Raw genomic sequence first — 14,503 nt, forward strand, 5'->3', positions numbered from 1 at the left:
TCTTCCTGGTTCTTGGTATGAGTTTGTTTTTGTTTTTGTTTTTGTTTGAGACGGAGTCTTGCTCTGTCTCCCAGACTGGACTGCAGTGGCGTGATCTCAGCTCACTGCAACCTCTGCCTCCTGGTTCAAGCGATTCTCCTGCCTCAGCCTCCCAAGTAGCTGGGATTATAGGTGCGTGCCACCATGCCAGGCTAATTTTTGTATTTTTAGTAGAGACGGGGTTTCTCCATGTTGGCCAGGGTTTCACCATGTTGCCCAGGCTGGTCGGTATGAGTGAATTTAAAAAAAAAAACATTGAAACCTGAACATTTGAGTACAGTAAGTCCTCACTTGACATTGTTATTATTATTATTTTGAGACAGAGTCTTGCTGTGTCACCCAGGCTGGAGTGCGGTGGCACGATCTCAGCTCACTGCAACCTCTGCCTCCTGGGCTCAAGTGATTCCCTTGCCTCAGCCTCCCGAGTAGCTGGGACTACAGGCACACGCCACCATGCCCAGCTAATTTTTTTGTATTTTTAGTAGAGTTAGGGTTTCTCCATGTTGGCCAGGATGGTCTGGATCTCTTGACCTCGTGAGCCGCCTGCCTCGGCCTCCCAAAGTGCTGGGATTACAGGTGTGAGCCACCGCGCCCGGCCCCACGTAACATTATTGATAGGTTCTTGGAAACCGTGACTTCAACCAGTGCTTTGTGGTCAGGAGCTTAACTCTTCTTCATGTCAATTATTCTGCGGTCAAATCGGTTTTGTTGTGCAGCACGTTGTTTCCCGACGTGCTTTTCGGCCTACAGCATCGTGTTAATATTTCACACCTGGACCGTGTTCTGTTCTCCCACGTTCTATGTCCTGTTCTGATGGCAAAAAATACTCTGCTGTTATTTTGGAGGCACTAGAGAAGGGATAGAGAGGTAAATACGTGTGTGTGTGTGTGTGTGTGTGTTTGAGACAGGTTCTTGCTTTGTTACCTAGGCTGGAGTGCAGTGTTACGATCACAGCTCACAGTAGCCTCAAACTCCTGGACTTAAGTGATCCTCCCACCTCAGCCTCCTGAGTAGCTGGGACTGCAGGCATGCACCACCATGCTCAGCCTACATTTTTAATTTTGTGTAAAGACAGGGTCTTGCTATGTTGCCCAGGCTGATCCCCAACACCTGGGCTCAAGTGATCCTCCCACCTCGGCCTCACAAGGTTCTGGGATTACAGGTGTGAGCCACCATGTCTGGCCGCAAATGCCCATGTTAATCCAGAATGCTTTTCAGAATTATCAGTCTTTAAGATATTAATTTACGGCTGGGCGCAATGTCTCACGACTGTAATCCCAGCACTTTGGGAGGCCGAGGCAGGCGGCTCACTTGAGGTCAGGAGTTTGAGACCAGCCTGGCCAACATATAGTGAAACCCCATCTCTACTAAAAATACAAAAATTAGCTGGACGTGGTGGTGTGTTCCTGTAGTCCCAGCTACTTGGGAGGCTGAGGCAGGAGAATCACTTGAACCCAGGAGGTGGAGGTTGCAGTGAGCTGAGATTGCGCCACTGCCTAGCAGCCTGGGTGACAGAGTGAGACTCCGTCTCTCAGAAAAAAAGAAAAAAGATATTAATTTCTGGTACACTTTCTTAGTTATTGTATTGATATAAATTGACATTAAAACATATAGCTGTTTACAATTATAGGCAGTTATGGTTTTTCTTTTTTACAGGACTTTAAAATGATAAATAAAGAATTAACAGCAGCTACATTTATGGAGGTCATAGCAGAGGATAATCCGTTCATATATGATGGAATTGACAGCAACTTTGAACCTGAGGTTTGTAAAGAGCCATCACAAATGGTACAGATCCAATTCAGGCTGTTGGTTTTGCCATGGATACCAAGGACAAAGAACCAAGATTTTTTTTTCTTTTTTTCATTAGCCTTTTCACTGATGCTTCTTTTTTTTTTTTTTTTGGAGACGGAGTCTCAGTCTGTTGCCCAGGCTGGAGTGTGCAGTGACACGATCTCTGCTCACTGCAAGCTCTGCCTCCCGGGTTCACGCCATTCTCCTGCCTCAGCCTCCCGAGTAGCTGGGACTACAGGCGCCCGCCACCATGCCCGGCTAATTTTTTTTTTTTTTTTGTATTTTTTTTAGTAGAGACGGAGTTTCACCGTGTTAGCCAGGATGGTCTTGATCTCCTGACCTCGTGATCCACCTGCCTCGGCCTCCCAAAGTGCTGGGATTACAGGCATGAGCCACCGCGCCTGGCCTTCAGCTGATTTTTTAAAAACAATTTTTTGTACAGAACGGGTCTCACTGTGTTGCCCAGGCTGGTCTCAAACTCCTGGGCTCAAATGATCCTCCTGCCTCAGCCTCCTGAAGTGCTGAGATTGCAGATGTGAGCCACTGTGACCAGCCTAAGAACCAAGATTTGATTGAAAGCAGTCTGAACACAAGTACCTAATATATGTGTGTGTGTGTCTGTGTGCGTGTGTGTGCATGTGTGTGTGTCTTTGTGCATGTGTCTGCATGTCTGTGTGTGTGTGCGCGCAAACATGCATATTCAGATGTCAGGAAATAATGAACACCAGTCAATCAATGCTCTGTCTCCAGGTGTGTCAGAATGATGGAAACTCTCTGTGTTTTATTTTATTTCAGCTGGTTTTCCTGGAATTCTTTGAAGCTCTCTTAAGCTTTGCATTCATCTGTGTTACTGACCAAATGACTAAATCCTATACAAATGTTCCAGCTGATGATGTGTCTGGAAATAAACATGAAACTATTTATACAATACTAAATCAGGTAACACGTAATATCTTAGAATTAGGTAATCTTAGAATTATAGAGTAAGGAGGGCTGGGCACGGTGGCTCACGCTTGTAATCCCAGCACTTTGGGAAGCCGAGGCGGGCGGATCACGAGGTCAGAAGATCGAGACCATCCTGGCTAACATGGTGAAACCCCGTCTCTATTAAAACTACAAAAAAATTAGCCGGGCGTGGTGGCAGGCACCTGTAGTCCCAGCTACTGGGGAGGCTGAGGCAGGAGAATGGTGTGAACCCAGGAGGTGGAGGTTGCAGTGAGCTGAGATTGTGCCAATGCACTCCATCCTGGGCGTCAGAGCAAGACTTCTCAAAACAAAACAAAAAAACCAACCAAACAAAAAGAATTGCAAAGCAAGGAATGGCTTTATTCTGGAATGGTTAAACCATCATCAAAACTATCTTGGCTTTACTAACCCTTCTAGAAAGTAATTTAAGAAGTCTTTCCTTTTTCCTTTTAAAATTTTATGTGTTTTGGGACAGGGATTCACTGTTATCCAGGCTTGAGTGCAGTGGTGCAATCATGGCTCACTGTAGCCTTGAGCTCCTGAGCTCACACGCTCCTCCCACCTTAGTCTCCTGAGTAGCTAGGACTACAGGCATGTGCCACCACACCCAGCTAATTTTTTTTTTTTTTTTTTTTTTTGAGACAGAGCTTCACTGTGTTGCCCAGGCTGGAGTGCAGTGGCACGATCTCGGCTCACTGCAACCTCCACCTCCTGGATTCAAGTGATTCATGCCTCAGCCTCCCGAGTAGCTGGGATTACAGGCATGTGCCACCATACCTAGCTAATTTTTTATATTTTTAGTAGAGATGGGGTTTCACCATGTTGACCAGGCTGGTCTCGAACTCCTGACCTCAGTTGATCTGCCTGCCTCGGCCTCCCAAAGTGCTGGGATTACAGGCCTGAGCCACTGTGCCTGGCCTTTTTGTATTTTTTTGTAGAGATGGGGTTTTGCCATGTTGTCCAGGCTGGTCTCAAACTTCTGAGCTCAAGTGATCCTCCTGCCTCAGCCTCCCAAAGTGCTGCGATTACACGTGTGAGCCACCATGCCCGGCCAAGATGTCTTTTTCACATTTTGGAAGTGTATATAGATTTTTTTAAGTTAGGGAAAATGTGTTTCCTGGCCATGATCCAGGAAGTGGACTCCTAGCCACAGCAGAGAGTTGCTGATGAAGGGGAGAGTGCATACCGACATGCTGGGTGGGCCGCTAGACCACACTTTAGAAAATCAGAGGTGTTTTACTAGGAGATGTTTCGTTATACGGATCCAGTGTTTCTAAGAGTGGAAAGCCTGCTCAGGAGCAGATGTGTCGAATAGTTCCTGAGTGTGTGTGGGATGCTAACCAGGTCCCCAGGGCTTGCTCACAAGCATGGACACCCAGGCCAGGCACGGCGGCTCACGCCTGTAATCTCAGCACTTTGGGAGGCCAAGGTGGGCGGATCACTTGAGGTCAGGAATTCGAGACCAGCCTGGCCCACCATGGTAAAACCCCGTCTCTACTAAAAAGACACTGGAAACTGAACGTTCATGTCATGCTCCAAGGGAATCACTGCTCCCTTTTGACCAACGATTTGGGAATGTGATTTAGAGATCAGAGAGAGGCTCAGCTTCAAACTTATCAAAGCCGGTCCTTCTTGCTCAGCTCACGGTGGTTTCACACACTCTAGTAATTTGCGGAGGCAAAGGTAGAATTCTGTTCCACAGAGGTAAGCGTGCTATGAAGAGGGACAGCAAGCTCCAGAGATGTGCAGAAGGCTCCCCTTGAGCCGTCAGCTGAGTGTGCACGCATGTGAGGGAACAGCTGGAACCTAAGGGAAGAGCAGCCAGGAAGAAGGGGAGGGACCTCAAGGACTCACGCAGGGCTGGGAGTAGTTTGCATTTCCAGTCGCCAGCGTAGAGAAGCCTTCGCATCCATGAGGGGCTGGGAGTAGTTTGCATTTCCAGTCGCCAGCGTAGAGAAGCCTTCGCATCCATGAGGGGCATCAGGCTGGGTACTTAAAAGTTCACTGTGTGTGTGTGTGTGTGTTTCTTTTTTTTGACAAAATCTTGCTCTGTTGCCCAGGCTCGAGTGCAGTGGCACAATCTTGGCTCACTGCAGCCTCTGCCTCCCAGGTTCAGGGTGACTCTCCTGCCTTGGCCTCCCGAGCAGCTGGGATTACAGGTGCGCACCGCCACACCTGGCCAATTTTTGTATTTTTAGTAAAGACAGGGTTTCACCGTGTTGGCCAGCCTGGTCTTGCACTCCCGGCCTCAAGTGATCCGCCCGCCTCATTCTCTGAAACTTCTGGGATTACAGGCATGAGCGAAGCCGCCTGCCCTGTTGTTTATTTTTTTTAGAGACAGGGTCTTGCTCTCTTGCCCAGGCTGGTCTCAAACCCCTGGGCTCAGGTGATCCGCCCACCTTGGCCTCCCAAAGTGCTGAGATTACAGGCGGGAGCCACTGTGCCTGATTCGGTTCACTGTCTTGACTGAGGCGATGGTTTCACAGGTATAGATGTGTGAAAACACATCAAAGGGTACAGTTTATGTGTAGTTCATTGTAAATCAGTTACAGCCCATTAAAATATTGCATGTGTGCGTGTATGTATGCCTGTATGGATCTCTATGGAAACCAGAAGCCCTCTGATGCGTGTGTTTGTTCTTGCTTAGGATGCCCCGAACAAGAGTCTCAGCGCGGTCATGAGCCACGAATCGGATGCTGCTCACTCTGACAGTGCCAGGTCATCTTCCAGCAAGTTAGAACTCTCGCGTGATGTTAACAAAATAAGGAAATCAGAGGTTTGTCTCTAACCGTGTAGAGACACCCGCTACCGAGTGCCTGCTCTGCGAAGAGCTCTTTTCCATGCGTTGGGGCCCTAGCAGTGAACAGAAACCCACGCCCTCATGGGCTTTACTTTCCAGTGAGGAGGGGACACGGCAGCAAGTGAACAGCAGTAATAGTGTTTATGGGTGTTTACCAGGCGCCGAGCTGTCCCCAGGGACCAGCTCCGCATCCCCATGACCTTCAGGTACTGTGATTCTCTCTAGGAGGGAACCCAGGCCCAGGAAGGTTAAATAGCTTGGCCACAGCTGCATAACCAGTAAGGCATGGAGCTGGGGGTTTGTGCCCAGGCACTTTAACTCCAGAATTAGCACCGGTTACCGCAAGCTATGCTTCTTCCCACTTACGAGGTCTAAGTGACAGGAAGGGCATGTGGCCGGGGTGGGGTCCTGGCGTTTATTCTGGGTGAGTGGGATGGGATGGGACACCATCTGAGCAGAGGTGTCAGGAGGCTCTGTGGCTTCACTGTTGACAAACCAGTGAGGAAGCTCTTGGAACCATCCCGCTGGGAGGTGATGGTGACTGGGACTAAGGTGGGCTGAGGTCTGAGGTGTTTTGAAGGGTGCAGGGGTTGACAGGGAAAGAGAAGGCAAAGATGAGTCCAAGATTTTTTGGCTGAGCATTGGCAGAATGGAGTTGCCATTTATGATGATGTGGAAGATGTAGGCAGGGGGCTGAGTTTTGGGAGCAAAATTAAGTGGTTGATTTTGGAGAAGTTAAGGTGCCTGAACTGATGCCCAAGTAGCATGGCTGGAGGCAAGACTGGAGTTCAAGGGCAAACTCCAGCTGGAGGTAGAAATATGGGGGTTAGGGCATACACGTGGTGATTAAAGCCGTTAGGTCGGGCGCGGTGGCTCACGCCTGTCATCCCAGCACCTTGGGAGACCGAGGTGGGTGGGTCACTTGAGGTCAGGAGTTCGAGACCAGCCTGGCCAACATGGTGAAACCCCATCTCTGCTAAAAAAAATATAAAAATTAGCCAGGCCTGGTGGCAGGTGCTTGTAATCCCAGCTATTCAGGAGGCTGAGGCAGGAGAATTGCTTGAACCTGGGAGGCAGAGGTGGCAGTGAGCCGGGATCCAAGATCACACCACTGCACTCCAGCCTGGGCAACAGAGTGAGATTCCGTCTCAAAAAATGTAATAATAATTAAAGCCATTAATATATGAGTCTAAGTATGGTTAAATTTTGTTTTTTTTTTTGAGACAGAGTCTCGCTCTGTCGCCCAGGCTGGAGGGCAGTGGTGCGATCTTGGATCTCGGCTCATTGCAAGCTCTGCCTCCCGGGTTCACGCCATTCTCCTGCCTCAGCCTCCTGAGTAGCTAGGACTACAGGCACCCACCACCACGCCCGGCTAATGTGTTGTTAGTAGAGATGGGGTTTCACCCATGTTAGCCAGGATGGTCTCGATCTCCTGACCTCGTGATCCACCTGTCTTGGCCTCCCAAAGTGCTGGGATTACAGGCATGAGCCACCACGCCTAGCCGGTATCGTTAATTTTATACAATAAATACTGTACCAACAGACCCAGGTGACATTTTCAAGTTTTTGGGGTTTTTTTTGAGAGACTTTCAGTAAATGCCATAATTCTGTTATTCATTTCATCAATAATATAAATATTAATATTTTATTCAGGTTAAAATAGTCAAATTGGCTGGGTGTGGTGGCTCACACCTGTAATCGCAGCACTTTGGGAGGCCGAGGCAGGCAGGTCACCTGAGGTCAGGAGTTCGAGACCAGCCTGGCCAATATGGTGAAACCCCGTCTCTACTAAAAATACAAAAATTAGCCTGGTGTAGTGGCGCATGCCTGTAGTCCAGCTACCCAGGGAAGCTGAGGCAGGAGAATTGCTGGAACCCGAGAGGTGGAGGCTGCAGTGAGCCGAGATCGCGCCACTGCACTCCAGCCTGGGCAACAGAGCGAGACTCTGTCTCAAAAAAAAAAAAAAAAAGTCAAATTAAAGTCAAATTAGCTCAAGGAGAACAGCCTCATTAATAATATTCTAATTAATTAAAGTATAAAAAAGCGGTTTTAACCCCATAATGATGTAAACGTAATATTTTGCTTTATGATTTTTTTTAAATGCAAAAGCCCAAGATCAAGAAGTCTGTAAGTGATGAAAGAGTCTCCAAAATGAATTTTAAATCGACTGGAAAAGGGATCACCTTTTTCTCATCTGAGAGCGGTGAGTATTTTAATTGTAGAACCTTAATATTTACAAACTGTTGCTTATGAATTATATAATGTCTATACTGTTTTACAACCATCTTTTTTTAATTTTTAGTTTCTTAGAGGCAGAGTCTCGCTATGTTGTCCAGGCTGGTCTTGAACTCCTGGGCTCAAGTGATCCTCCCACCTCGGCCTCCCGAGTAACTGGGATTACAAGTAGGCGTCACCACATCCAGCACAACCATCTTTTTAAATAATGAGGCTGGTACAGCTGCTTCTGTTTCTCCTCCCTGGTTTGGAGTTCAAGTTCAAGGCGTGACCTTGCTGTGCTGACTCAGTCTGTTAGGGCAGATGCCAGTATGGGACAGCTGGGCCTCCCCTGGGCCCTGCACGCCCATCTCAGAGTCTGATGCTGTTGACTATATTGTTTTCTTACAGGCAACTTTTCTCTCTCAAGGGTCTCATTCTCTAGGATTTTTAAAGGTGCTCAAATTAAAAACAACATACAACCCTTATTCACTTCCTCATCCTCCTGTTTTATTATGTTTTCCTTTATCCTGGGAAGATCGCTCTTGAGGCCTCTCTGTCTGCTGACTGCACTTCCTCCCTCTGGTCTGATTCCTCAGCTGTGTCTGTGTGAACTTTCAACCTCACGCCTCTCGTTTTCTCAGGGTCATCCAATGATGATCAATGTCATGGGAATTTTCTGCTGTTACTCTGCTGGCCTTGCCAGTTGCACGTGGCCTTGTTTCCATGATTAAACAAGCCCTGGTGTTTCCCCCTTTTTCTTTTCTTTTTCTTTTTTTGAGACAGGGTTTTACTTTCTTGCCCAGGCTGGAGTGCAGTGGTGCCATCATAGCTCACTGCAACCTCTACCTCCTGGGTTCAAGTGATTCTCCTGCCTCAGCCTCCCTAGTAGCTGGGATTACAGGCACCCATCACTGCACCTTGTATTTTTAGTAGACGGGGTTTCATGATGTTGGCCAGGGTGGTCTCAAACTCCTGACCTCAGGTGATCTGCCTGCCTCAGCCTCCTGAAGTACTGAGATTACAGGTGTGAGCCCACCCGCCCCTGGGCTTTTTTTTTTTTTTTTTTTTAAAGAGGTGGGTTCTTGCTCTGTTGCCCAGGCTGGTCTTGAACTCCTGGATCCAAGAACTCCTGGATCTGAACGCCTTGACTCCCAAAGTGCTGAGGTTACAGGTATGAGCCCAAACGCGCCTGGTCTTTTTTTGTTTGTTAAAGAGATGGGGTCTTGCTATGTTGCCCAGGCTGGTCTTGAACTCCTGGGCCCAAGTGATCTTCCCGCCTTGGCGTCCCAAAGCACTGGGATTACAGGTGTGAGCCACCGCGCCTGGCCCTCCCCCTTTTCTGACGGCGTCTCTCTATGGCCGGCCACCCACTCAATGGTGGACTTTTACAGGCTCCATCCTGGGCCCTTGTCCTCTCAAAGGCCTCCCCTGTGTATCCCCCTCTACAGTGCCTGTCGTTTCCCGTTACTCCTCCTCCAATGGATCATTCCCATCGGCACACATGTGCTGCATATGCCCAGTTAGGAAAATCTCTTCTCCTGGCCGGGCATGGTGGCTCACACTTGTAATCCCAGCACTTTGCGAAGCCGAGGCAGGCAGATCACAAGGTCAGGAGTTTGAGACCAGCGCGACCAATATAGTGAAACCCTGTCTCTACTAAAAATACAAAAATTAGCCAGGTGTGGTGGCACACGCCTGTAGTCCCAGCTACTTGGGAGGCTGAGGTGGGAGAACCGCTTGAACCCAGGAGGCAGAGGTTGCAGTGAGCTGAGACCATGCCATTGCATTCCAGCCTGGGTGACAGTGAGACTCCATATGAAAAAAAAAAAAAAAAGGAAAAAAGGAAAATCTCTTCTCCCACTTTCCCCTCTAGATCCCACTTTCTTTCCCTGCTCCTTTGCTGCTAGGCATCTTGGGGGGCTGTGTACATGCTCACCTTTGCTGCTAGGCATCTTGGGGGGCTGTGTACATGCTCACCTTTGCTGCTAGGTATCTTGGGGGGCTGTGTACATGCTCACCTTTGCTGCTAGGCTTCTTGGGGGGCTGTGTACGTGCTCACCTTCTCCAGGACCTCTCCTGTGTGTCCCTTAGCTTTTGCTCCACGTGGCACTGCCCTCCCCAGGCCACTGAAGGCCCCTTTTCATCAGCAGTGACTCCGTGTTGCCACCGCCAGGAATCCTGCTGTCACTTGAACCGATCTCTCCACAGTCAGGAAAAGCGTCAGCTTCTTGAAATACTCTTCACAGAGATTCGGCCTCTGTGACCCCTCGTCATCCTAGGTTTCTTTTCCCTCTGGTGCAAATCTGTGGGTTGTGTCATTTTCTCCCACAGAGCTCAGCATCCCAGCAGAGACAGGGCATTCCTGCGGTGCCGTAATCAAGACGCACAGTTCCTGTAACAGAAATAGAACTGAAAATGGAACCCCAGCTAATGTGTTTTCCTGCTGATCTGATGAGCAGGGACGTGATCTCTAGTCCCAGCTCCAACTGGATTTTGTCCTGGATTTCTCTGGTTGTTCCTTTAAGTCCCGTGTGCTAGTCACCAGTCCTGTGGCTCCTGCCCTGTCTCTTGTCAAGGACCCCCTTGACCCACGTGGCATCCCTTCCAGTACCATTTCGTCTGATTATTGCATGTGGCAGCCGTGACTTACTGTCCTCCAGCTTGTGGGTGTCTAGTTGAGAGTTCATGAATGAACATAAGACAATCTTGCAGCCAGGTGCAGTGGCTCACAGCTGTAACCCCAGAACTGTGGAAGGCCAAGGCAGAAGGATCACTTGTGCCCAGGAGTCTGAGACCAGTCTCGGCAACATAGCGAGCCCGTCTCTACAAAAAAAATATCAAAATTCACCGGGTATGGTGGCACACTCCTGTAGTCCCAGCAGCTTGGGAGGCTGAGGCAGGATGACTGCTTAAGCCCAGGAGCTCGAGGCTGCAGTGAGCTGTGATTGCACCACTGCACTCCAGCCTGGGTGCCAGAGCGAGACCCTGTCTCCAACCAACAAAAAGGAATCTTCCTTCACATTCAGTCTTGTTCCGACCTTAGAGTCCTGGATTGCGTATAATTTGATTCTCTGAATTTTAAAATCTTCCAAGTGAATAGATAACCAGAATTGCTTGAAAATATGGAAAAAAATTGTGGTAGTTTAAGATTTAGAGATTCTTTAGCCTGGACAAGAAAGATAGAGAGGGATAACTATAACTACTAGGAAATTACATTTGTGAGAGTAACCAGTTGTCTAGTTCTCTAGGAGAGAGGATTCACTTGGGTACACAGCTATCTTTGTCTCTAAAGGGGTTTCAAACTCTGAATAAATAAAAGGTTTCGAATATTTTGTCCCCAAGACCTAGGCCGGGTGCAGAGGCTCATGCCTGTAATCCCAGCACTTTGGGAGGCCGAGATGGGAGGATTACTAGAGCTCAGGAGTTTGAGACCATGGGCCACATAGCGAAATCTTGTCTCTATAATAATTAGCTGGGTGTGGTGGCACCCGCCTGTGGTCCCAGCTACTTGGGAGGCTGAGGTGGGAGGATCATTTGAGCCTAGGAGTTGGAGGCTGCAGTGAGCCATGATGGTACCACTGCACTCCAGCCTGGATGACAGAGCATGACCTTGTCTCACAGTAATACTTAAAACAATTAGCCTCGTGTGGTGGTGCATGCCTGTATTCTCAGCTATTAGGGAGGCTGAGATGGGAGGATCACTTGAGCCCAGGAGTTCCTCCAGGCATCAGTGAGCCATGGTCATGCCACTGCACTCCAGCCTGGGCCATAGAGTGAGAGCTTGTCTTTAAAAAAAAAAAAAAAGAAAAAAAAAGCAAGAGAAACGAGTTTTTTTATTCTTGAAACATGGAAAATTAAAATATCAGAAAACCCAAATTCTTAAGATAGAAAAAAAAAAGAGGTGGCCAGGCGCAGTGGCTCATGCCTGTAATCCCAGCACTTTGGGAGGCCGAGGTGGGTGGATCACGTGAGGTTAAGAGTTCGAGACCAGCCTGGCCAACATGGTGAAACCCCATCTCTACTAAAAATACAAAAATTAGCCGAGTGTGATGGTGCACGCCTGTAGCTACTCGGGAGGCTGAGGCATGAGAATCGCTTGAACCCAGGAGGTGGAGGTTGCAGTGAGCAGAGATCACACCACTGCACTCCAGCCTGGGTGACAGAGTGAGACTCTGTCTCCAAAAAAAAAAAAAAAGAAAAAAAAAAAGAAAAAACAAGGTAGCAGGAAACTCAAAGGGAAGGCTGACAATCCCAGCCAGGGTCTGCTGAGCCCCTGCCTTGTTCCAGGTGGTCATGGAAGCAGCATCCTTACTCCTCTCCCCTCTCCTGGCCGAGGAGAAGGGGGCCCACCCCAGGGAGGCTAGAACGAGAAAAAGCACACAGACCCCCAATTGACAGCAGGATTGTATTCATGTTCAGCTTCATGAAACTCTATTCCAGAGAAATATGAGAGACCCAAGGATGATCGAAAGGAAGAGTTCAACACGTGGGTCAATAATATGTACGTCTTCTTTGTGAACACGCTCTTTCACGCGTATAAACGTGAAGAAGCTATCAAGGAGAAAATAAGGGCAGACAGGTTACGTAGCACAGCACAGGCCCAGCAGCGGAAGATGGAAGATGACGAACTGGAAGCAAGGTAACTTATGAGGTCCCTCCTCTCCTTCCCCAGCTGCTCTCTCTCTTCCTGTCTTCCGCAGCTGCCAGAACGCATCAGGACCAAGTGCTTTCCGGACAAGCTGTAATTTCCTATGGGCATCGTTGACATAAAAAGGAATGAATATTTGGTCTCTGTTCCTGGCAGAGCACCTGAAGCCTTTGTAACTTCCTGAGTAATGGGATAATGGGAGCATCCTTTGTTCTAATATTTGGTCTTAGTTTCTAGTTTTATTTTTTTTTTTAGACAGGGTCTCACTGTAACCCAGGCTAGAGTGGAGTGGTATGATCTCAGCTCACTGCAACCTCCGCCTCCCGGGTTCAAGCGATTCTCTTGCCTCAGCCTCCCGAGTAGCTGGGATTACAAGCATGCACCACCACGCCTGGCTAATTTTTGTATTTTTAGTAGAGACAGGGTTTCACCAGGTTGTCCAGGCTGGTCTCGAACTCCTGACCTCAAGTGATCTGCCAGCCTCGGCCTCCCAAAGTGCTGAGGTCACAGGGGTGAGTTACTGCATGCAGCTGTTTTCTAGTTCTTGACCCAAGAGTTCAAAACCTGTGGACTCTTTGGGGTAATGACTGTCTATGTTGAGATGACTGGTAGCCAGGGGAGGGGCCCTCGATAGCTTCTCGCTGGAGCTGGTTGCCAGGAAACCAACCACGAGATTAGAGGGTTGGGACTTTCAGCTCCAGCCCAACCTCCCAGGAAGGGAGAGGGGCTGGAGATTGAGTTCAATAACTAATAGCCAGTGACTTAATCAGGTCTACATATTGGACCTTCCATAAAATCCCCAAATGGGCTGGGCATCATGGCACATGCCAGTAACCCCAGCACTTTGGGGGGCCAAGGCAGGAGAATCACTTGAGTTTGAGACCAGCCTAGGTAATACAGCAAGACCTCATCTCTACAAAAAATACAAAAATTAGCCAGATGTGGTGGCAGGCGCCTGTAGTCCCAGCTACTTTGGAGACTGAGGCAGGAGGATTGCTTGAGCCTGGGAGGTTGAGGCTGCAGTGATCTGTTTGTGCCACTGCACTCCAGCCTGGGCAACACAGTAAGACCCTATCTCAAACACACACACACACACACACACACACACACACATATATATATATATATGTAACTTTGGGAGGCCGAGGTGGGTGGATCACCTGAGATCAGGAGTTTGAGACCAGCCTGGCCAACCTGGTGAAACCCATCTCTACTAAAAATACAAAATATTAGCCGGGCGTGGTAGCGGAAGCCTATAATCCCAGGTATTCAGGAGGCTGAGGCTGGAGAATCGCTTGAACTCGGGAGGCGGAAGTTACAGTGAGCCGAGATTGCACCATTGCACTCCAGCCTGGGCAACAAGAGCGAAACTCTGTCTCGAGAAAAAATTTTCTTTTCATAGATAGATAAAAAGTTTATTTTGGACTGTGTCGACATGGCATCAGTTATTTCAGGCAAAGTGTAGCAACTTAGTTTTGTTTACACATGCTGTTGAAATGCAGGTATGAAGGGCTGTATACTATAAATAGCATAAAACTGGTTTTGCAGTTTCGAGGGGGATAAAAAAAAGCTACCACCTTCTCATGTTTGCTTTTAGGCTGAATATCTTTATCTTGAGAGAGGAAGAGGCCAAGAGACATGACTATGAGGTGGACATCACAGTGATCAAGGAGCCGGCAGACGTGTCATCCTCCCATCTCATACTGGACCCTCCCAAGGAGGATGTGACCGTGTCCCCATCCAGCAAGACCATCACCAGCAAGAAGAAGAAAAAGTAGAGAGACACGAGGACACACACACAGGCTGAGGACGGCACGTGCTGTAAGATTTCCTGAGCATTACAGTTCTTAGCACTGAACTCGTTGCAGTGTTTTCACATACCCCCTGGCCCACTGCATCTCAGGTTTCCTACGTGGCTGGATTACGGGAGTTCGAGACCAGCCTGGGCAACATAGTGAGACCCCCATCTCTGCAAAATTAAAACATCAGCCGACCGTGGTGGTGTGTACATGTGGTTCTAGCTTCTTGGGAGGCTGAGG

General features: G+C 48.6%; 1 protein-coding gene across 40 annotated transcripts in view; it reads left to right on the plus strand.

Moving 5' to 3' along the window:
• Positions 1-14,462, plus strand: part of LOC742626 (radial spoke head 10 homolog B) — a 44,736-nt gene extending 30,274 nt beyond the window's left edge. For 33 of the 40 annotated variants that reach the window (XM_054655471.2, XM_054655482.2, XM_054655473.2 and 30 more), the window contains 6 exons: positions 1,696-1,803; positions 2,629-2,772; positions 5,447-5,575; positions 7,709-7,802; positions 12,257-12,455; positions 14,062-14,462. In XM_054655471.2, coding sequence (XP_054511446.2) covers positions 1,696-1,803; positions 2,629-2,772; positions 5,447-5,575; positions 7,709-7,802; positions 12,257-12,455; positions 14,062-14,242 — 855 coding nt within the window. In that variant the 3' untranslated portion in view covers positions 14,243-14,462. The remainder of the gene's footprint in view (positions 1-1,695; positions 1,804-2,628; positions 2,773-5,446; positions 5,576-7,708; positions 7,803-12,256; positions 12,456-14,061) is intronic. The other 7 variants (XM_063813995.1, XM_063813994.1, XM_054655483.2 and 4 more) reach the window with 2 other exon arrangements.
• The last annotated feature ends 41 nt before the right edge of the window (positions 14,463-14,503 follow it).

Source organism: Pan troglodytes, chromosome 6, assembly GCF_028858775.2.
Source record: "Pan troglodytes isolate AG18354 chromosome 6, NHGRI_mPanTro3-v2.0_pri, whole genome shotgun sequence".
NCBI lineage: Eukaryota > Metazoa > Chordata > Mammalia > Primates > Hominidae > Pan > Pan troglodytes.